The sequence below is a fragment of the Ixodes scapularis genome, unplaced genomic scaffold (assembly GCF_016920785.2).
Source record: "Ixodes scapularis isolate PalLabHiFi unplaced genomic scaffold, ASM1692078v2 PGA_scaffold1__304_contigs__length_218370807, whole genome shotgun sequence".
Classification (NCBI taxonomy): Eukaryota; Metazoa; Arthropoda; class Arachnida; order Ixodida; family Ixodidae; genus Ixodes; species Ixodes scapularis.
In genome coordinates, this window is record NW_024609846.1 from 3,706,179 (window position 1) to 3,727,876 (window position 21,698).

The window sequence follows — 21,698 nt, forward strand, 5'->3', positions numbered from 1 at the left end:
GGACGACGGCGGCGGACGATGACGTCGTCGCCGTCGCTCGTGTGCCGCAGTTGGCGGCAGTGCGCGGCCACGGCTCGCGCGTCTCCAGCGCCCTGTCCCCGGCCCCCTCCGAGTCGACTGGGAACGTCATGATTCGATTTAAGCGAAGGTGGATGGACTCCGAGAAGTCTTTGTGCGAGGAGAACGACGTGAGTTGGCCACGGCGGTTTGGGTTGGCGTCGCACGAGGTGCTTTGGCGCTCGCTGTCTTGCGGGGCGAACCACTTCCCGGACGTCTCGACGGGAGCGACATCTATGCTCGAGCTTTCCTCGAGAAGCGTAGTAAAAACGAGGTTCGGCCCTTCGCGGAGTGATACGAATTTCTCTCGTATAATCGACTAAGATACGTGTATGCGCATTTAATATTCGTTATTTGTTGTTTTCTGCAAACCTGCACGTTTCAGACGCGGAAGGCATCTCTCCCCCTCTCTCATTCTGTTTACAACACATACTCTGCGCAGCCCGTGAACTGCGCGTAAAACTCTCTCGTTTCTTGCTGCTTTCTCGGGTCTCTGCCTGGCCCCGACAGATGTGACAGATGTCGCGCACTCATGTTTCGGCGGTTAGGGATTCACCCAGGATTTTCGTCTGAGGGATGTTGAACCCTTCTGTGGGCGTTTCGGGTCTATGCATCGCTGCATTGATGGCAGAGGGGGCGAAAGTACTTTCTCGTGTGCAAAGATAATGAAATCACATTACCAGTTACGGCAGACTCTACTCCGTTTCACGATAACTTGTCGAAATGTGGAGGCTGCGGCCCCCGCGATACAAATAAGGGTTTTGGAGCGAAGCACGCGACGGCACTCCCATGGTCGAGGCCACGGAGGCCGCCTTACTGCCACAACAACAAAACCGTACGCGACAAAAAGAAAAAAAAAAGTGTTTATACTTCTTTTACGAAAAAATAGTCAGAGTGCAGGTGAGCTGGTGTAAGTTGAACATGATTGTGAACCTGAGACTGGGGCAGAAAAGAGAACACAACAGAAGGTAGTCAAAGAGGAGGCAACGTCTCCTCTTTTACTACCTTCTGTTGTGTTCTCTTTTCTGCCCCAGTCTCAGGTTTACAATCATGTTATATTTGTTTTATATTTTTTTTTTTAAAGGAAAAAAGCAAGTTTTGCGCACTCTTCCTACGCGGCGCAAGGTAGTTTTTACAAGATTGGGTTGTCGGAGAAAAAAAACGCCGATTTTGCCGTTTGGAACGTGTACGTCTTCACAAAATAATTCATATCTAGTCTAAAATTCACGTATACATACATATCAATTCTCACCATAAAGAAGGGAATTAGTAATGCTCCTCCAAAAGCCCTACTTGTTTTACTTTAATTTTTGAAATGAAAACAAGTGCATTTGCTTTTTTCACGGCAATTGATGTTGCGTTATTTCATGTCTATCGACACTACGCTATACGACACGGAAGGAAGGCGAAGGCATGTTGCTTCTCAAGGATACTTAATTCGAATGGACCACTTTCCGAGAACAACCTGGCTTTCGAACGATGTTTGAACGATCGCAAACCTGGAATCGACCGCTTCCGCTCGAAACGTCGCCCTTCTCGCACCAGGGAGTTTTCGTAGAGCGCGTTTCCCCCTTCGCTAAGCGCTCCGCAACGAAGGAGCCGCTCCTGCGCGCCGATGGCCTTGACTGTAGACTTCCGGGTAGCGCGTTGCGGAGAGCGTTGCGGGACGCCAAAAGAATTAGCGCACTCGCCACAGATTCGCGGCTAAATTGAGTTCATGGGACAACCATATGCTCAGTCATTGAGCATATGGTTGTCCCATGAACTGTTTTCGAAGAACTCGCTACTCTAGCGGGCGGCAATAGGGAGTTTTCGTAGACCGTTCCCGCCGTCCCTCAACGCTCTCCGCCATCCGCTCCGAGATCCGGGTTTCTACAGTCAAGGCTAGCGGCGCGCAGGCGCACTGGCAGCCTCTTCGTAGCGGATACCTTAGTGGAGGAAGGAACGCGGCCTACGAAAGCTCCCTATTGTTGCGGCGGTGGACGTTCATCCGAAGTTGGTTGGTTGTCGCAGCAGACGACAGCCGGTCCCTCCGGGCCTCGCATTGGGCGCAGGAACACACTGGCAATCATGACGTGCTGTCATGTGCTTCGACGCTCTTTTTGGGTCTCGGAAGCCGTAGCCTCCACAGTTCGCCAAGTTATCCTGAAACGGAGTATGGAGAAAATGTCCTTCCATTGCAGTACTTAAATTGCGATAGTTACGAGTCGATTTGAGGCTCCGCAACAGCAACATCCTGCTTGAAGGGAGCGCATGTTTCTTCGTTTGGAAGGCCTTCGCCGTTCCGAACAGCTGCTCCGCTGGCGCGGTCGACGGTTGTGCACAACGCGCTGAACAGCTTGTTTGGGTGTAACCCGGAGACAGTCAGCCGATGCACCGCGTAGTTCATCGGTTAACAACTGACACGATTCGGTAACCTGGGTTGGTCGTGCCAAACGCCTCTCTCTCTCGCATGGAGTCGTGGCGACTGTGGTGAAATGGGCCGACTGATCTATCGTTCCCGAAACCATTTCGCAGAGGGTTTAGAAGCGCCCGGAACGTTTTCGTTCCGACTCGGATGGCCTAAGTTGACGCATCCCCGGACATTCATTTCGAGGAATATTCCAAAACACCAGAAGAACCCAAGTCATCTCGCGTTTTTACGCCAGGGAGCCGCACGGTTTCTAAGACGCCGGTAAGAAAGGAAATACGAACACCTTGTAAATGCTGGTTTAGCCATTTGCATGCACGTATCTCGCGTTCCGCTGCGACGCGTATTGATGCGCTATGTCGCGCCAGCTTGCGAACAACACTCGAAGGCTTCGGGTCCCGAACTCAACTGCAGATTTTTTCCAGTGTTTGCGATAAAAGAAAATCTACGGCAAATGGTTGTCTCGTCGTAAGATGTGAGGACGGTGACTCCCAGACAAGAGCTACAGCAAAGAAAGCAGATCATGGATTCGCTCTTTAATTGACTACGTCAGGTCAGCGAACTTGACCCAACACGCACAATCTCGTCCCACCAGCCCATCCAACCTCACATCTCCTATTATTCTCTTTTTCCTATTGATGAACGTATTCTACGACTACTATACTAGCACTCATCGTCGGTCACACTCGGAACGGAAATGTGCGAACCAGCCGTAATCCTTTCCGAACAAAAGAGCTGCAATATTTGTTTTCCCCCGATCTTAACTCCCCAAGGTGCAGGCGGACAGGCAGGCTACCCGTCTTTTCTGGTTACGAAAAGCATCGTCATCTGCTAATGCCAAAGTTAGGCACAATCATAGCCTCCTCTATACGGAGAAAGCCTGGCACATCGACGACGGAGCCATAGAGCGCGCGGCCGCAGGAAAAAGGAGAGGAGGAGCGCGCCGAACGGTGACCAATATGGTAGCGCAGAGCAGAAAGGGCAGACCTAGACAGCGAGCGCTTGGGTCATGAGCGGCCGCTCCCCGAACCACGCTTGTTTTTGTGTTTTCGTCACCGTTGTTTTCGTACTCCGGGAGAAACGGGCGCGGCGATTCGAAAGGGCGCAGGGAGAAACGGGAAAGGGTGGACGTGGAGTTTCTCCTCTCCCCGATAGCGACAAGAAAAGAGAGAGAGAAAAAAAATTGTTTCTGCGTTTGGCCGCTCGCTCTTTTGTGGCGCTAGCGGATAAGGTTCTCTCCGCTCCCGTTTCTCCGCCCCTCCTTTCCCATTTACGGCGGCCGTCTTTTCACGCGACGCGCCAGGCTTTCTCCGTATACACCAACTCAACTCTCCTACGTCACGCCGCGGTGGTGGCGCGCCGGACGCACTTCCGGTCTCGGGCGGTGGGCAGAAGTCGCCGTGCCAGACATGCATTCCTGTGTTCCCTTGGAAGAAACGAGACAAAAAACCTGCCTTCTCGTCAAAATGCTGCGATGGGGGCTTTACTAAGAGAGTCTGGGAAGGTTTGAAGATCAGTTTTCATATGTTTTTAAACCCTCCGTTCGTCCGAGAACGTGGATAGCAGCCGTGAAAAGGGCAAACCTGATGCTGTCGAACTACGATGGCGTGTGCGGGCCACAATTTGTAGTCGCCAGATGTATTTGCCTTGTTCCAACATGACCGAGAGAAAACCCCCAAGTTGTCCGGACCACCCACGGATTCAGTGCGTCTTCAAATTCACACGGCCGCCTGATCGTTCGAACTTTCGTCTGCTCTTTCAAAGTTTTCTGCTTTTTGTCGTCTGCTCGTTCAAACAAAAGCGGCCCGTAGACCAAACTTTGACCCGGTGATTGCAATAAGAAGTAATTGCAGGCCTCAAAAGACTTAAGTAGGCTCGGTGTAAACAGTCGATACAAGATGTTAATTATTGATACCGGTGGCCATCACCTACTTGTTACGCTTTGTCTGTTCCCGCTTCCGATTTTCAGTATCGACGTCAATCATCGCCGCTACCTTTTACACTTTTGCAGCACGAGCGACGTCGCGACCGAAAATAGCTACAAGAATCTCATCATGGTTTTGGCGTCCATTCTGCAGCGTTCATGCGAATGAATCGCTGCACGTCAAATTATTTACAGAAAGTTTAGCGGCGTAACGAGCCTTGATAATTTCGCTCAGGCGATTGAAGTGGTAAGACATTGCGATGAGGACGTAGAATCGACAACTCCAACGCGAAAAAGAGTATGCGGACTCACACAGACGCCGACAACGTGACATTCGAATGGTTTGTTGACGCGGGACGCGGTGCTTCTTGCCCGTACTCCATTGCGCGTGCGTTCGAACTGTCGTCTGCTCTTTCAAACTTGGCTGCTTTTTGTCGCTAGTTCGTTCAAACGACAGCGGCTCGTAAACCAAGCGTTGACCGGGTAATTGTGATAAGAACTAAGTGCAGGCCTCAAAACACTTTTGAAGGTTGGTTGGGGGTAAGTCGGCTACGTGTAAACAGATACAAGAAGTTGCTGATCATTGTTACCAGTGGCCATCACCGACTTGTAATGCCCGATTCTACTTGAGGTTTTCAGTATCGATGTCCACCATCTCAGATACGGTCCACGCTTTTGCAGTCCGAGCGACGTCGCGACTGAAATTAGCGAGCAGAATCTCGACGTGGGAGTCAGGCTTTAGCGCCCATTCTGCGGCGTCCACGTGAAATGAATCGCCGCACGTCACATTATCCACGCAAAGTTTTGCCTCGATAGTTTTGCTGAAGCCGCTCAAGTAGTCAGACATTGTTAGGAGGACGTAGAATCAACAATTCCAACGCGAAAAAGAGCACGGGGACTCCCACCGACGCCGACAACAACGCAATTCAATGGTTTGTTTATGGGCGACGGCGGGCTTCTTGCCCACCATCCACGGCGCATGCGCGGCGCCGGTGACGTCCGCTAGGGGCGCTCCGGTTTGTTTGTAAACATGAGTTGGTGTATAGAGGAGGCTATGGCACAATAAAGTTTCGGATTCTTGTCAAGGCGCTTATCCTGGTCTTTGCTCAATTCGAAACGTTTCCAAAAGGGCTATGGGGAGGTCGCATCCCACTCTTCCGTAATCCCTGCCCCCGGGTTCATTTGAAGCGTGCGAAGCGGGTAAACGAGCGATCTGTCAGTCCCTCGTGGCGGCGTGCCCTCCCTCCTCGTTGTAACCTGCCGCCCGCGGTGACAAGGCGCCGCGAATCCGGAGTTTCGGGAACCGCGGATTAGCAAAAATATTTCTCTTCACGCGGAAGCTTTTTTCCGTCAAGGACATTCACGATAAGTTCTAGAGGGCGGGCTCTACTCGCCCCATTCGGGTCGGGGGGAATGAGTGGCCGAGAAAGCAGAACCCCCTGGGTTCGATCCCCCCGCCCGTTTCGATCTGGATGAGTTCCGTACCGGCACGTTTCGTTAGATTTTCTTTTCTTTTTCTCTCTCTCTCTTTGTCCGGACAGTGTACCATGGAACGTAATTTTTCTCTTCGTTTTCTTAATGCTCACGAAGGGACGATTTCGCATTTTAGACAAAAGTAATTGCGAAAGTAGAGAGTAGTTTTCTACTAAATTACTTCCCAGTAGTAATTACTTTCTCTGCTGAATTACCAGTCTAGAAAAGTAATTACGCAACTACTCGCGGAAAAAGAAAATTTACGGTAATTTAATTACGGCACTTTCATTGCTGTCACCCCTAGTTGATGGATTCGGAAAGTCCACGAGGGGTCCGTGCTGCTTCGTCCTTTGCATCGGTGTCTACAAAGAATATGGAAGCTCATCGCGGAGGAGGGACGAGGACGGACAAGTTTAAATGTCCGTTCCCCGCCTTCGTGCTTCGCTTTGACATTCGGTCAAGACGCTCGTCCAACTGTAGGGTCCGTAGCGCACCTTGATTCCGAGTGGGAGTTGAGCGATTGTCCTCGGAAGGTTGTCCCCTTGCGATCCGTGACGGCGCACCAGTGTCGAGCCTGTCTCCTCCCTGTGTTAAGCGCGTGCGCTCATTGTACTCCGTCTCTTTGCAGGTGTCCGACGCAGGATCTGATCTCTTCTCTGGACCGGCTCATCATCCGACGAGTGAGTACAACTTGCACCTTTTCCCAACTCCCAATCCCTACGGGCTTACGTGTGCACGCTGCTAAACTCCCCACACCTTGAGACTGCGCGCGCATAGACCTTTACAAGACCTTTACCTTTATTATATATATAAAATAATAATAAACTGAATTTCCGCGTTACTTGGGAAACGAAGAGCGTCATTACCCGAGCGAGCGAGACACTTGGCGACGTACCCCAGGAGCGCAGCTTTTCCTCCGGAGAGCTGTCACGTGCCTCGCGCGCTGCTGGGAGCGGTAGCGTTGACCCTTTGCCACATTACGCCGAAGCGAGCTGTAGTTTATTTCTCTTCATAAAACTCGCAGCGTCACGTCAGTCGGCGCCGTAATAGAATGTCGCTACTTGTGAACGACATAAAGTAAGAATTTCACGCAGCTGCTTCCTCCCCACGAACCGACCGGAAGTACCAGTCGGCTCGTTGTTTTTAAGTTATTATTATTGCGCGGCTTAAAGAGTGAGAGTCAATGAATTCACGCACATGGCGCGAGAAGCGATGGAGGCATTAATTCAAGGCGAGGAGCTCTAGTCACGCTCGCCTACCATCTCCTCGGTCGGACGTGGCGAAGAGAGACAAGTAGTTCCGACCAGGTTGCTTCGCATTACCGCGGGTGGGTTAAATCGAATTCTCCCCGCGCTTTCGCTCGCGGCACGCCGAGTCTCATCTGGAAGTCAGAGAACGTGGCGACCTCTTGACTCGCTCGAAGCGGCCGTCCAGCGGTATTTTCGGACGAAAGGTGCGAAAGACGTGTCCCGAGGGCTACATATATGTCGCGCTGTCACGGCTGTGACGGAGAGCGTGCCGAGTCGGAGCGTCTCAAGCAACCCAAGAACGAAAGCATATACGTATAAAAGGCACGAACAACCGAAAGAAATCCGCAAAGACGAAATATTGAAGCAAAAAGAAAGCAGAAAACACGAGTGTTACCTTGGCCTCTGTGACAATCTTCATAATTTATTCTAGACTAGGGGGGAAAGGCGTGTCTCGGGCGAATGAGAGAGGGCAGCTTGCCTACCTTTCATGCCCTTTTTTTTTTCGTCTGTGACGATGTCGTATAAACTTTGCGTTGGCACATCCTAAGACCGCATGCCGGCTCGACCGGGCAAACTTGCCCTTCCGCGCGTGTTTAAAGGGGCGGTGCAACGATTTTATGATTAAAATAATTTGCATCTCGTCATTTTTACGTTGTTTATCGTGTCCCGGAGAATAGAGAAAACACTTCCTTCATTAAAAATGTCGCGATTCCGCTGCTTAATCGCAAAGCAAAAGTCGAGCTTTTTCCCCCGCCTGCAGCCCCAAGTGGCAGCCGAAGGAACTGCGGCGGAAAGATTACGTGACCTCGCTCGGCTCTAAGCCGCAGCATAGTGCCCGCTAATGCACGCAGAGAGAGGGAGGGGAAGCGTCCTCCGAGATAGCAAAAGGGAAGCTACACGGCACTCCGAATGACGTCACTGGGAGTGCGGCCAGGTGTGACCCTGAAGGCTGGGAGTGAGTTGAGGGGTGCCCGAAATACCAATCTTTATCTTTTTTTTACGCAAAAACTAGGACACGCAGGCGAAATCGGTTTTCTGTTCTTTACTTCAGAAGTGTCTGGGGGCAACTTCCAGAAATCTTTGACTGAAGTCCGAAAATCATTGCACCGCCCCTTTAAGCTTAAAGTTCACATTGAGCGGATTCAAAAGAAGAGTGTGTGCACAGTTTAACATTTGACCTGTCGCACGGGTTGTCAGCAGACTCCCGCATTTCACATTCGTCTGCCGGAAAAAAGTAGAAAATAAAAGAAAACAGTAAAAAAGCTGCCACCCTACACAGCATCGACAGTTTCTGTGCCAACGAGGCTCTTCGGTTCGTCGGGGGACCTAATGCGTGAGTCCAAGACGCGACAGGCGCGTGTTGACAGGCAGCGCTGAGTCCACGGGTCGTCGTCACACCCCTCAGTGTTCGTTCCCCGCCCAGCCCGTCGAGCGCTCGACGGAAGAGCCGTTTACCCTCCCGCTCGCGGCATTGACCGAGTGTCAACAACAGGCGCCCGTGGACAGGCGTCCTCCCGCGGTTGGCGTGGGCGGTGTTCCTCGATAGAATCGAAGCCCAGAGTGGAGGACGCGGACTGCGGCCGACGGCTCGGCCTCGGAAGCGAAAAGCGGCGCCCGACCAGTCGTGTTGTTCTCCATGCACTCAAGTCGTTAGTTACACTTACATTCACCGTCGGCAATAAGCCATTTTCAGAAGTGCGTGGCATCTAGTAGCAGCTGCGCCGAATATTCGAGACCGCGTATTATTGGAGAGGAGGGCTGCATGAGCGTTTGGTGTCCATTCGGCTTAACTCGCTTTGAAGACGAGCGTCGTGCCTGTGCTCGGCGACGACTCGGATCCAACCCCACGTTTCGTGTTCAAGAAATGGCGACGGCCAGTGTTGCTTGATGGGGGTTTTGTAAAGGACATATTCGTTCGTCGAACTGCTTTCAACAGCAGCAGCAGCAGCGGCGGTCCGTCCTCTTTCTCGACATAAGGCGCCGTTAGCTTCCCGATTCACGGTGCTCTTGGGACCGTGGTCGGAACATCGGTTGAACTTGTCGGCTGGATGGAAAACGTGCGCCGATTTGGCCCGGTTCCGGTCGAACTCGGCGTTTTGTTCGGCGCTGTTTTCGCCGTGCCAAACGTCCGTTAATTGGTGATATGGTATGCGGGCGACATGACAGTTGGGGTTGTTCTACGAATCCGGACACGAATGCACGTTAAATATTCGAGAAAAAAAAGAAAAAAAGCCTCGTTATTTTATTAATGGCTGCTCCTTCTCCGAAGGTATTTCAGATGTTAGCACGAAAACCTTTTCTTGAGAATATTTTTATCGGCGATTGGGAGGAGGGTCCCATGCTGCGCGGCTTCGTGAGGTACTTGTCACGATAACGAACTCATATAAGAACGGCTGCCTTCGTTGTTTGAGTTCCTGACCGCCGAAAGCAGTTGAGCACGCTGCGTCCAAGACTCCCACGCACTCCGCTGGGGACCGTCATTGTTTGGTTTCAACATACGACAAACAGAACGCTCCGGCAAAGGCACAGGGCGCGGTCAAATTAATACCGTGTTCCAGCAAGTCTCGCACACGTTGCTTGAACGACAAAAACAAAAGAAAAAACTAATCGATTATAATTATCCTCAGTTAAAGGTATTCAATCAGGCTAGTCGAATACCTGAGAAACAAAGCAATTTGCCGTTACTTGGGAAAGTAGAAGCAGAGATTTTTCGTCTGTCCGAAGACGGGTATTTCGTATTCCCCATTATTTAATTAGAATCATCGAACTGTAAACTCTTCTCACTCTACCAGGGCGCCATAAAAAAGGGAAGAACAAAACAGTATCGGTTACAAGTTTAGTACTTCCAAGAGTTACTCTCGCGATTACTCGCTAATAAATATATTCAAATTATTGCAAAATTACTAAAGAAAAGTAATCGATAATTGTAATGTGATTAATCAGTACCGTGCAAGTGTGGTTCCAGCGAACGAACTTTCTGAAAGTAATTTGCAACGAAGGCTGCTTCAGATGCTCGAATATTTTGAGTGAAGGTGTCCGAGGTTCTCAGCTCCAAACCAGAAAAAGAGCTTTATTCCTCGCGGCCTCGGACAACACCACCTGACAAGGCCGTATACACCTTTGTCGACCCAGCCACCTGGTAGACATATCCGGTATGGACGACGAAAAAAAGAATAATAGATTTCAACCTGCAAATAGAAAAAAAAAAAAAAAAAGTGAGGCAAAACGGGAATGGGTGACGTTTGCGCCTATACCCCGCATGTCTTCATTGGCGTGGCGATTGCAGAAGAATGTTTTCGCCCCACACTGGAAGTGACAGCATTCGAGACGGCGACGCCCTCGTGGAAATGGGTTTTCTAACCCACATTGGCAGGAGGTCGGCGCGGGCCACAGAACGCACGCGAGTAGGGCGATCTGAACGAGCGTGCATGCGGCTGGATAGCCGGACACAAAGATTTCGCTTGCCTGTCAGATGAAGCTGAAAGGGAGGACATTCCGCGTCTTTACACGAGGGAAAGATTCGACCCTTTTCGCCCGGTGACGGCGCACGGTTACGTACGGAAGAGGTGCAAAGCCAGGCATTGCTCAGGTGGGAACCCAACTCTCTATCGCCACACTTCTGTGTGCCTTTTTATCGGTGGGTCGGTAGAATTGAAACACTCGAGCGTAGCTCGAAACGGGGCTGCGTCGGTGTCCCGGCACAAAGCGGAGAAATCAGTTTCAAAGGCGGTTTGGACCGTGCTTCCTTATTGATGTGTCATCGGCCTTCCACGATTGGCCAAATGCCCACCACGACGTCTTGAGTAGGATTAATTCTGCTCTTATCGACGGACATAAGAGCAAAGTCTCTCAACTCTGACGGTGTTAATTTAGGAACGTGGTGACCAAGCTGCCAGCGTACTTCGTCCACGCTTAATCGAACTTGTCGCTCGCTTCTTGCTTGTGGCGTCAGGAACAGGAACCATACGAGCGCGCATTTGCCACATCTCGTCGCCAGTAGCTTGCCAAAGTGACGGGCACTTATTTTCCATCGTTTTATTGCACGTGGCGAACATCGGCTTGCATTACCGCAAGTTCGAGCGAATAAAGTACGAGAGCGAGCAGAACGCTCGTAGCTCTGCTGATACACGCACTCGTACTCGTCGAAGTACGCTCCTGATATTTTCGGAAGTGCTACGTATCGGTTTTCCCCGTCGCGCACCTTTGAAAGCAGTGTAAAACCACTAGTAAAACATCGTATATAACCGGCTTGGTCCCTCGGCTTCTCGTGAGAGTTTCGTTGTGTCTGTGACACCTCAAATAAGCAAAAGAAAAAAAAAATCGGTTGTCCATGTTTGCAGAATGTTTATGCTCTCAGCTGGTTGGTGAAAGAAGCGAGAAGGGTCAAAAAGCGAAAGGGTCATAAAGGTGGCGGCCGTAAGAATAAAAGGAGTCCACGTTCTGCTTGGCGCTACAAACGGTCTCCCAGTCGGCCGTCAAAGCGAATCGCCTCCGTTCGTCTGCGCGGGGATAAAAAGGGGCTCTTTCGTACGGCCCTTTATCGCGCTCTCGATCCAGCGAGTGCTAAAGGCCGTGTAAGCTCGAGCTTTCCGCCCTCGAATCTAGTTCTCGACGACGGCAAACCGGTCCGGAGGCGGAGACGCGCTTTTTCGCCAACGATCCGTTTATCGACGCTATTTCGCTCGAGGCGCGATGCGCTTGGTGGCCAGTCGGTTTTCTCAAGTCCTAGCAGCTTCCGCGGGGAAAATTGTTTTGCGCGAGCGTCGCTGATTTAACGTTTCTTTATTTACTTGTCAGTTGTAGAAAAATCCCTCGTTCAACTTCCCTCGGGAATAATCAGTGGGACCACTGTTGTCCTGATTTCCTCCCATGAGATACTCACTAGTTTTCTTTCCCGATAGTTGCATCCTTAAAAAGTCAGACATTCCTGTACCATGACCTCCTCTATACTGACAAAGCCCGGCAGATCGCCACGAGACGGGGCCGCCGAAATCGAAAAGATAGAGCGGCAGACAACGGATGGAGAGGAGTGTCACGTGACGAGCGCCCCGCTGCGGCGAGACGCCGAAACACACTTCTCCCGAGCGATGGAATGCCCGCTCGTGCTTTCTGCGTTACCGCTTTTTTCTCGTCGGGTTTGAAAACCATGTTTCGGGTCCTCACCGCTGCAAAAGCTGTGCGCTGACTACAGGCTCCCCGAGAAATGCTCTGCGCTACCAGATCCTCGCGCTCCAAAAGTTGTGACTGGGCACTCTATGGCTCCGTCGTCGAACTGCCAGGCTTTGTGAGTATAGAGGAGGATGCCTGTCTCCATCCGCTTTTATACACACCCTGGAGTTTACCAAGCTTAATAAAAATCATCAGTAGCACCATGGTTGCCATTTTTGGTAATTACAGTGAAGAAGTGAATGCTCTCATGTGAATGATTGTGGGTCTTTGCAGAGTTAGGTGATGACCGCTTTAAAAATTTAATTATAATTTTTGATGTGCGAGTTGAGAAAGCACTGTTGTGGTCCAGTTGTAATTACTGTAAGTAAAACACAGCAAACTCTAAAATCACAGCAAGTATTTTCGGCCATTTTTCCACGCTGACCATAAGCCGTCTAGAATAACTAACACGTAGTATTGGATATAAACGTTAAGCAGCGCGCGTTCTAATACGCGAAAAGCAAAAATAAATAAATAATATAATGCCGTCTACATCTACGCGAAATAGTGAAACATCCTGCATAAGCTGTCTCCTCCCCCCCCTCTATCACAACACTGCGCCGCAACTACTGCACCAGGGCAAGAATTGTTCGAATGTTGGCTCCCCGGGACGGAACTCGTTGAACAAACACAGAGCGTCCTTTCGCTTTGGACATCACAAAGAAGGCTGTTTATTCTTTCAGTTTTGCAGCGCGACAGGTGACACGGACAACACAGAGAAAGAAATCCAGGTGCGGGGGAAAAGGAAAGGCGGGTTATCGTCGGAGTCGAGTCTCGCCAGTGAAATCCGTACGGAGGACGAAACACAGACACTTACGAAAAAAAAAAAAAAAAAAAAGAAAAAAAGCGAACCATAAAACAAAATGCAACACGATTCGTCACGAAAGCATCTGTTAGCGGTTCGCGCACACAATCGCGCTCGCCCACACCTTTTTGCCTCGTTTTATTCTCATATTTCCCCAGATATTTGTGTTGCATATGGATGGAAACTTGCACCCCTTTCGGTCGCGTACGTTGTGCCATCAGTGACAGCGGAGATCGCTTTCGCCGTCTCCCGTAAAGCTCTCCGCAACACGCTACGCTACCCGGAACTCTACAGTCAAGGCTGTCGGCGCGCCGGCGCAGTAGCGGCTGCTTCGTTGCGGAGGGCTTAGCGGAGGGGGAAACGCGGTCTACGAAAACTCCCTATTAATAGGGAGTTTCCGTAGATCGTTTTCGCCGTCCCGCAAGGCCCTCCGCAACCCGCTATGATAGCGGGAACTCCACAGTCAAGGCTATCGGCGCGCAGGCGCAGTAGCAACTTCTTCGTTGCGGAACGCTTAGCAGAGGGGGCAACGCGGTCTACGAAAACTCCCTATTAGCCACTGACAGGCACACATTTGCGTTAGTCCGAGGGTTGCTATGGCAACAGCTGCGTCGGCTCCAATACACTCTAAACAATGTCTGTGCGTCTACTTTCCCGCACAACACTCTTAGAGCCAATCACCGCGACTTACGGCGGCAGCTCAGCGAATGACGATGCCGAAACATTTAGACCGAAAAACGCAGTCTGAGGTGTGACATTAAGCAATGCAAAACTTCACGCTTGCATTGCTTAATGCCACAACTCAGACTGCGTTTTTCGGTCTAAACATATATGTTTAGGCATCGTCATTCGCTGAGCTGCCTCCGTAAGTTGCGGCGATTGGCTCTCCGTGTGTTGTGCGGGAAAGCCGACACATGGGCTTTTTTTAGAGTGCAAGACCGTTTTTTACCCCGTTTTGGTGGAGCCGACGCAGCCATAGCACCCCGTAAGCCGCAAGCCGTTCCAGTCGTCCTCTGTCGGACTCGCGCAAGTGTGTGAACACCAGCCTTAATAACGACCGTGACTCACCGGGACATCTGTGCTTGGTATGTGCCCACTGAATGGGCTGCCACGCCTCATTGGGAACACGGATGCCACTCGCGGTCGTAATTCTTCGTAACCTATGCGAGTGCAACCGTGTGAATGGGTCATTACGCTCATCAGCAGTCGAATGCTGCGCGTTTCTCGACTGCGTATGCTCGTGTTTCCTTCTCTCAAGCAGAAAGGTAAAGGAAACACACTCGGGTGTGTGCCATTGAAACTCTGTCGGTAAGACCAATACCACCTAGAAGACAAGGCCTGCGCATGACGTTTCGTTAGTAGATCCCCGACCCGCCCCAAGCGGCAAACACCCCGAAGCTTGACGAGAGTATATATGGGCCGCTTCAGAACTACGGCTGCGTTCACTTGCGACCGCAGCTGTGTGCGTGACTGCTAAGCGCGAGCTGATAGCGAGCTTCCAGCGCATTTGCGACGTGCACGCGAACGCTCCCTCGGCCAGGAGCGCGTGCTAGCACGCGCTCCTGGCTTTGAGACGCGCATTTCTACCGCGCGCGCTCGTTCTGCGGTAGAACGCTTCGAAGCAGCTACCCGAGGTATAAACAGCGCCCTCGAAAATGGCGTCCAGTGTCAGCGTCCAGCGTCCAACGAAGGGCTTTTCAGCCCTTTGCGCAGCACTAAGGCAATTTCGCTCATGCATTTGACGCTCTACGTGAACGTCTAACTTCATCGTATGCTATTTGCAAGAGACACTCGGCGTGAGCATCTGTTTCATTTTCTGTTACACAAACCACTGAAGGAGGCGATGGAGCAGACGATGTAGCAGACGATGTTGCTCATCCGGGCTAGCTAGGGGGCGCTGAGGGGATCTACTAGTGATGACGTTTAGGGGAGGAAACGCGCAGGCCTTGTGTTCTAGGTGGTATTGGTAAGACAGACTACACATTTAATACATTCGAATATGTGACACGAGCCACTTTGTCGCAAAAGCGGCCGTGTTTCGTCGATCCGTTACGAAAAAAGGTTGCACTATACGATATTTTCTCGACGAAAGGTACGTAGCAAGCAGGGTGTCGAACCGGAACCGAACCGAACCGAAAACCGGAACAGAACCGTTATTTTTAGCCGAACCGGAACTGAACCGAACCGAAATCTTCGCCGCCATCTTGGAACTGAACCGGAACTGAACCGGAAAAAAATATAACGGTAACCGGTTCAAAACGGTTCACGGTATTTTTTTGTTTGTTAGTATTACAAATTTATTATTTGGGAATAAAATATTGGCACGTGTATTCCTCTACGTATTGATCAAATCATCATGTACAGAATTGCAATGTATAATAAATCCTGGTTTTTTGCGGCGCTTTCTTATTGGCACTATGATTAGCCATGTGTCACATCGTCACGTGACGTCATGATGTCAAGACATGCTGTCAAGTAATGTCACATCACGTGACCCCGTGACGTCACGTGACTCACCGCGTTAAGTCGATTCGAATTGAGGACGTCGCTAGATCTATTAACGTTGTTGATACCGTGACGTCACATGACATCACAACTTCGCACTGAGAGTCACGTGACACCATGATGTACCCGATTGTCATGATCCCGAGTCAAATGCTCTGGTTCATGACAACCAGTATCGCCAAACATTCAGGTAACGGCTCGTGTTCAACTCAAAGATTATGATGGGCCCGAGTCCCACTAGAGCTAGAAACAGAAACAAACGAAAGCGACAAGCCTCAGACACATGCAGCATGTTCGCGATGGTACCTTTATACGGCTTTGAGTTGTTCGGTGCTCGCGAAGTTAGCACGAGTGTTTACAAGCCTGCAAATGGTACCATCGTGTGCATGATACTCGTGTTTGAGCATAGCCTTCTTTATTCTACAAAGCCTGTCAAATCGCGAAATACTCTGGTTTAAGGCTAGCCGCTGTCGTTTGTTTCTGTTTGTCGCTTTAGTGGGGCTCGGGCATTATAGCCCAACTAAAATTATATCTGAAGATCAGCCCATGCTCTCTGCTTTGCCAACCCTGCGCATGACTATGATAAACACTGACGGTGTATATATTAAAATCAGATCACGTGGCTGAATGTTCTAATTGTGAGTTGAGGAGGGGAAAGCTGTTTCATTTCTTTCTTTCGACTGTCTGCCATTTCGCGGAGGGGCAAACTAATGGATGCTTTTGCAAGTTATCAAGGTCAGGGATTACAACTTAGCGGTATTTATTGAACTTAAGGTAAAAAAAAAAAATGCTGCACGACCTATTTTACATGTATGCACACCATTGAGGCTCCCAAACTGTTTTCGTTATTGCTGAACTGCCTCAGAAAGTTGTCCCGAGAATAGAAGTGTTAAAGGGTCTAAATGTGACGTATTAGTCCGACGTTACATGGAACTATTAGTGTGCACGGGAGGGATACCTGAAAAGAAAGATCCTAGCGGCCTCACGGGGATAGCCGAACGTTGGCAGCCGCTCTAAGTCTCACAGGAGTGTCGTTCTCATGTTCTCCAAGTTTCGACCGCCCTGTATTTTGCTTAACCTTCACAGTTTGGTGCAAAGTTAAAGCAAGGAAGAATTACTGTTAACAAGTGACACAAATATAATTGTCGAGTGAACACTCAATACGGAGCAGGCAATCCCTGAGGAATAAAAAGTATCTTGAGGAGCAACTAAAAAAAAAAAGGGAGTGGGGAGGGGGGTAGTTTTAAAGCCTACTGTGTCGAAAAGATTCCTCTGCCCCACATTTTCGGCGCAGACTAGAAAGCGTGGCCTGGAAACGATAGTGACAGATGGGTAGTTGGCACAACTTTTATTTGTAAAAACACTCTTGCCAGAAAGCACGTTTTCGTCGTGCCAGATACTCGCGCCGTGCCTAACGACGATGTACCAACAAGAAAAATGTGTGCCTCTCAAATACATAGCTTGCACTGAGAGCGAAGCTTTTGCAGCGTGCATTTTGCCGAACCGGATTTGATTTTCTCAGCAGGAACAACTCGCAATGACAACCAGTATCTAGTGCGATTACGTCACGTGCAAACCATGTTAAATACTTCAGCTTTCTGGTGAAGTGCGACGTTCGCAACACCAGCAGTAGACGTCCAATGTGTAAAGTTGTGTAGTATTTATAGCAGTCTCGCGATGATATACGGCAGCCTAATGAAATGTTAGAGCACATGACTGATAAAGAACAGAGTCGTGAAGTAAGGTCTCAAAACAAGTGCACGTAAAACCTAAGATAACATTAGCCTCCCGAGGTAGTATCTCGCGACGTTTCGAGCTGAGGCAAGCTGATGTCCAAAAGTGATTTATATTAGGATTCTAAAAAATCTTCGTTTGCCCTGCGCGAAATCTATGTTTAATTAGGAATATCATTTTATGCATTTCTTTCCATTTCTTTTTGCAGTAAAGCGTTGTGTAAGGGATTATTTAGAAAAAATTTCGTGTCATCTTATTTCTGCACATTTCGTGTATTTGCCTTCCAATATATCATGTGACCACAGTGTTTTTTGGCATACCCTGCAACCCACTATTTTACACTGCAAAAAACAGCTAACAAAAGCACGTTGCCGAAGACACAACAGCTGGCGTATTTTCGAGTATCGTCCTTCCGTGTCGGTCTCAGGCGGTTATGTGACCTTCATAAAGTCAAATTTGTCGATGACAATAAAAATATACTTAATTCCTGTCTGAAGATTTGGCAGCATAAATAGAAGATCCTCACCTCAAAGATATATAAGTAAATGCGCCTTTAAAGTATCTGAAAGATGTTCTGCAAATATTTTTCGGCGCTTTTATCTTTTAAAGACACGTTATAGGTGATTTTGAAAAGCTTTAAATAATGTTTTTTTTTTATTTTGAAGCTAATTTAAATAACTATATGTGTTCCTCACGCATATATAACTTCTCAAATATATAGAAGTTTATTATCGCGTTTTTTATGTGTTTTTATTATCGCCTTTTTTACTGGAACGAATGGTGGAACTATGACGATTGCACACTTAAACTCTCAGAAAGTGTTCAATTAAGTAGCTTCCGAATTGAGTAGAGCATGAAATACCACTTTGTTCTATTTAACAAAAATCATCAATTAGCGAGGGTGATGCTTATTTGCAAATTAAATTGACCTGCATTTTGTCAAGAGCAAACCTCAACATCCAGGCTATGCCAGTTTATCCAATATAAGAAACTTTTCACATGGGTAAGCACTGTTTTAGGTCAGATTCGATCTCAGTACTAAGGTGCTCATAGGTTAGAGTGAACAATTTCAGCCACTCCTTTTCGCATGATTCGTCGCCCGCATCATGGTGCTGAGAGCAAACAATGCTAGTTAGAAAAACAAGCATTGCGATTGTCGCTTAGTGTTTCTATAAAATATAGACTGGAAGGACTTGTCCCGTGACTTTCGTGACATTTTGAAAATTATATTCCCTTAAGCTCTGTCGTCTCGTCATCATATATATATTGTGAAACGTATTCCGTAAAACACATTTTATGGTATATATGGCGACGAGGTGCCCATTTCATGATTGTATTCACTGTAATTAATTCCTTAGTTCAGGGGCAAAACCACGATTCAACATCTAATACTGCGATACAAAGTTGTACCAATCACGGGTATTTTAGGCAACCTACTTCACTTCGCGAAAACATTTCGATTCAGGTACAATATATGTGACTCTGGTAAACGAAGGGATGCTGAGTCGTATAAACACGACGTTTTGTATGTTAACGTAGATTTTCCTTGTTGTGTAGGAATAAATAACAGAATTTTATCATTTTGGTACCTGAAAATAAAACTGAATTGAACAAACGATAAAAAAAAGAAAACTATATACTGTAAACGACTTATTTTTCGTGGGCTCAATATTTCGCGATTTAGGTCAAAGGTGAAGTTTTGGAATAATTCGCGGGTTGTAATTTTCTCGACGCGGTGGAATCTCAATATAAATTTCAATCTGTTCACATTTTACCGAAATTGTTCGCGGGACCAATTTTTCGCGAATTGTAGGCGATTCGCGAAATTCTCAAAAATAGGTCCTCGCAAAAATCAGATCGTTTACAGCAGTTAGTTTCACGGCCTAAATAGCGCCTATTGACAGAACAACGCGGAAAATATATTCTCAATTTAGCGGTTCAAACCGGTTCGAACCGGTTTGAACCGTTATTTTTTGCGCCCCGGAACTGAACCGGAACTGAACCGAAAGCCGTGAACCCGAACCCGAACCGAACCAATAAAAATATCGGTTCGACACTCTGGTAGCAAGTGCGCTATACCGACCTGCTGAGCTGACCCGTAAGCGAGCGCGCTCTCGTGCACTCCCTAAGCTGGCAGTGAGGTGGAACTACGTGCTCGATGAACCGGTCATATTGTGTACGATAAAAGCGCTAAAAAAACGACGCGCCGATGAAAGGACGACGAACACCGCAGAGAGAACGGGGCCGGTTCGTAGGAGGATGCGGTTGATTAGTCGGCGACCGGTTAGTTTTCGCAGCTCTATCATCTTAGGTGTGGACGGAGGAGCTCTCTTGAGGACCAGCGGAGCCCCTGCCGACCCGGGGGACGACGACAGCGCCGCTGTCGTCCGACCTCGCTGCGAAGGCGGTCGTTACCCGTCGGCGGTCCGACGTCGGCGCGTCCGTTGTCTGGCCCGGTCATCCCGCGCAGACCGTTTCCCCGATGTTTGTTTCGTCGTTTCCCGTTTTACGAGCTCGTAAAAGGCGGCCCGGGTATTAGGGTCCCCGACGATCGTTCCGTGTGGCGTGTCCCGCTCGTATTAGGCCCGTACGCTCGGGCCGGAGCCAAGTTACGCCGGCACTTGGCTCGTAAATGGGTCGTTACCGCCGCTCCCAGCGCCGCAAACACCGGCAAGAGAAGCGCTGCGTTACGACGGCGATCAAAATGGCGCCGGCCCGTCGTGGTACACTTACCGCCCCCCCTCCACGATCGTGCGCCGCAGAGAAGCCGTCTTTCCTCGGTCACGGGGAGGTTCGCTGCCGGTCGGCTTCTTGAGTGCCGCGGCGGCGCGGCTCACTTGCCTGGAAATCCCTTCGCGGACTCGGCCGCTCAGCCCGGGCTGGAGCCGTGCCGTTGGCGGGATTAGTCGGACGCCGCCTCGAATCCCCCGTGTGCTGGTAGCAGTGACCGCGACGAAGAGCTCAAGCCGTCCGCTTAGCGAGACACGGGAGGGCGGCTCTCCCACAAGTGTGAGCCAATGTAGCTGTTGTCCTTACCGATTGAACACGGACTCCCAGCCGAACCCAGTACTCGTGCTGTGCCAGGTAGCTGACCTGGGAAGCACTACGGCTTTGTTGCAACCGTACCGATCGACGGCAAATGCACCGAGAGTGATCTCCTGCAGGCATTCATTCAGTATGTCTGTGCATGTTCCTTCTCCACTGTCGTGGGTGGACTGGCGCTTGCTCGTCTCGGCGGCAGCACGTGGTCAAGCGGCGCCGGTTGGAAAGCCGCCGCCGTTGTCTTGGGCCCTGTTTTCCGAGGGGGCAGCGATCGGGGTGTGAAAGCCCGCGGACGGGGGGAAGAGAAGCGTGCGCGAGTCACGCTTGATGGATGAACGGTTCGTTGGCTTCGCCCCCGCTGGCCGGCCCGGTGATTTTGAAGCGCGCCTGAAAACGGTTATTAGCGGCGGCCGAGAAAGAGAGTAGACATGGTCGGGGGGCCTCCCCGTAGCTTGTTCCTCCCTCCTCTCTTCCTAGGGGTGGTGGGCGTGCGTGCGCGCGCGGTCGACCGGTGATTAGGCGGCCGAGCGGCATCGTGCGGCGGCGCCCGTGATCGGCCGCGCATGCAGGGCTCGCCGTGCTTCCGCTCGCGGGGCCCTGTCGTCCGGGGTGTTGCCGGGGTCGGCGGTTGTGGCCCCCTCCCGGTCGCTCCGCTCGGTTGGCCCCTGCCCCGTCCCCCTCCGAGGGCCCTCGCGCGGCCTGCTGCCCTGCCTGCCCGATAGCCTGCCCGGGATGACCGGCTTGGCAAACAATGGCGCAAATCACGCGCGCTTCCTCGCGCACCGAGCAGTTGATGGTCGGGTATGCAGTGCGGGCCCCGTCGCCGTTGTTCTGCCCTGATTGCAGAGAATGAGTCAGTCCGTGTGCGCTGGATCGCAGTGTTCTGAAATTGAGGCTACTGTGAAGATGGCCTCGGACGGCCCCACATAATTGAAGCCGTAGTTTGAATATCTGGGGCCGTCTGGTGGTTTGCTTTTGTTTTAACGCGAGAGCTTTATCGGCGACACTGTGCACTTGTCGCCGGGCGCCCGAAGAATGGAAAAAAAACCTCTTCTCACCCCCCTTGCCGCGAGGAGAGAGAAGTCGGGACTTCCCGTCCTCCGTGCCGCGCGAAGCGAGCGAAAAGGGCAGCCCTGGCGTCCTGCCAAGAGTTGTGCGATGAAGGGAGAACCATCGTGTCGTCTGCTTCAAAGACTTGTTTTCAAACATTACTCGCCTTATGCGTAATCCCACTTTGGCAGCATCCAGTTGCTACGCGTAATGTGGGACGGTTTCAGAAACTTCCACCGC

The 21,698-nt window shown here is 50.3% G+C and overlaps 1 protein-coding gene across 2 annotated transcripts in view; it reads left to right on the forward strand.

Annotated features, from left to right (window-relative positions):
* Positions 1-21,698, forward strand: part of LOC8032139 (proline-rich protein 36) — a 207,448-nt gene that overhangs the window by 149,317 nt on the left and 36,433 nt on the right. For both annotated transcript variants that reach the window (XM_040499957.2, XM_042290618.1), the window contains one exon: positions 6,493-6,544. In XM_040499957.2, coding sequence (XP_040355891.1) covers positions 6,493-6,544 — 52 coding nt within the window. The remainder of the gene's footprint in view (positions 1-6,492; positions 6,545-21,698) is intronic.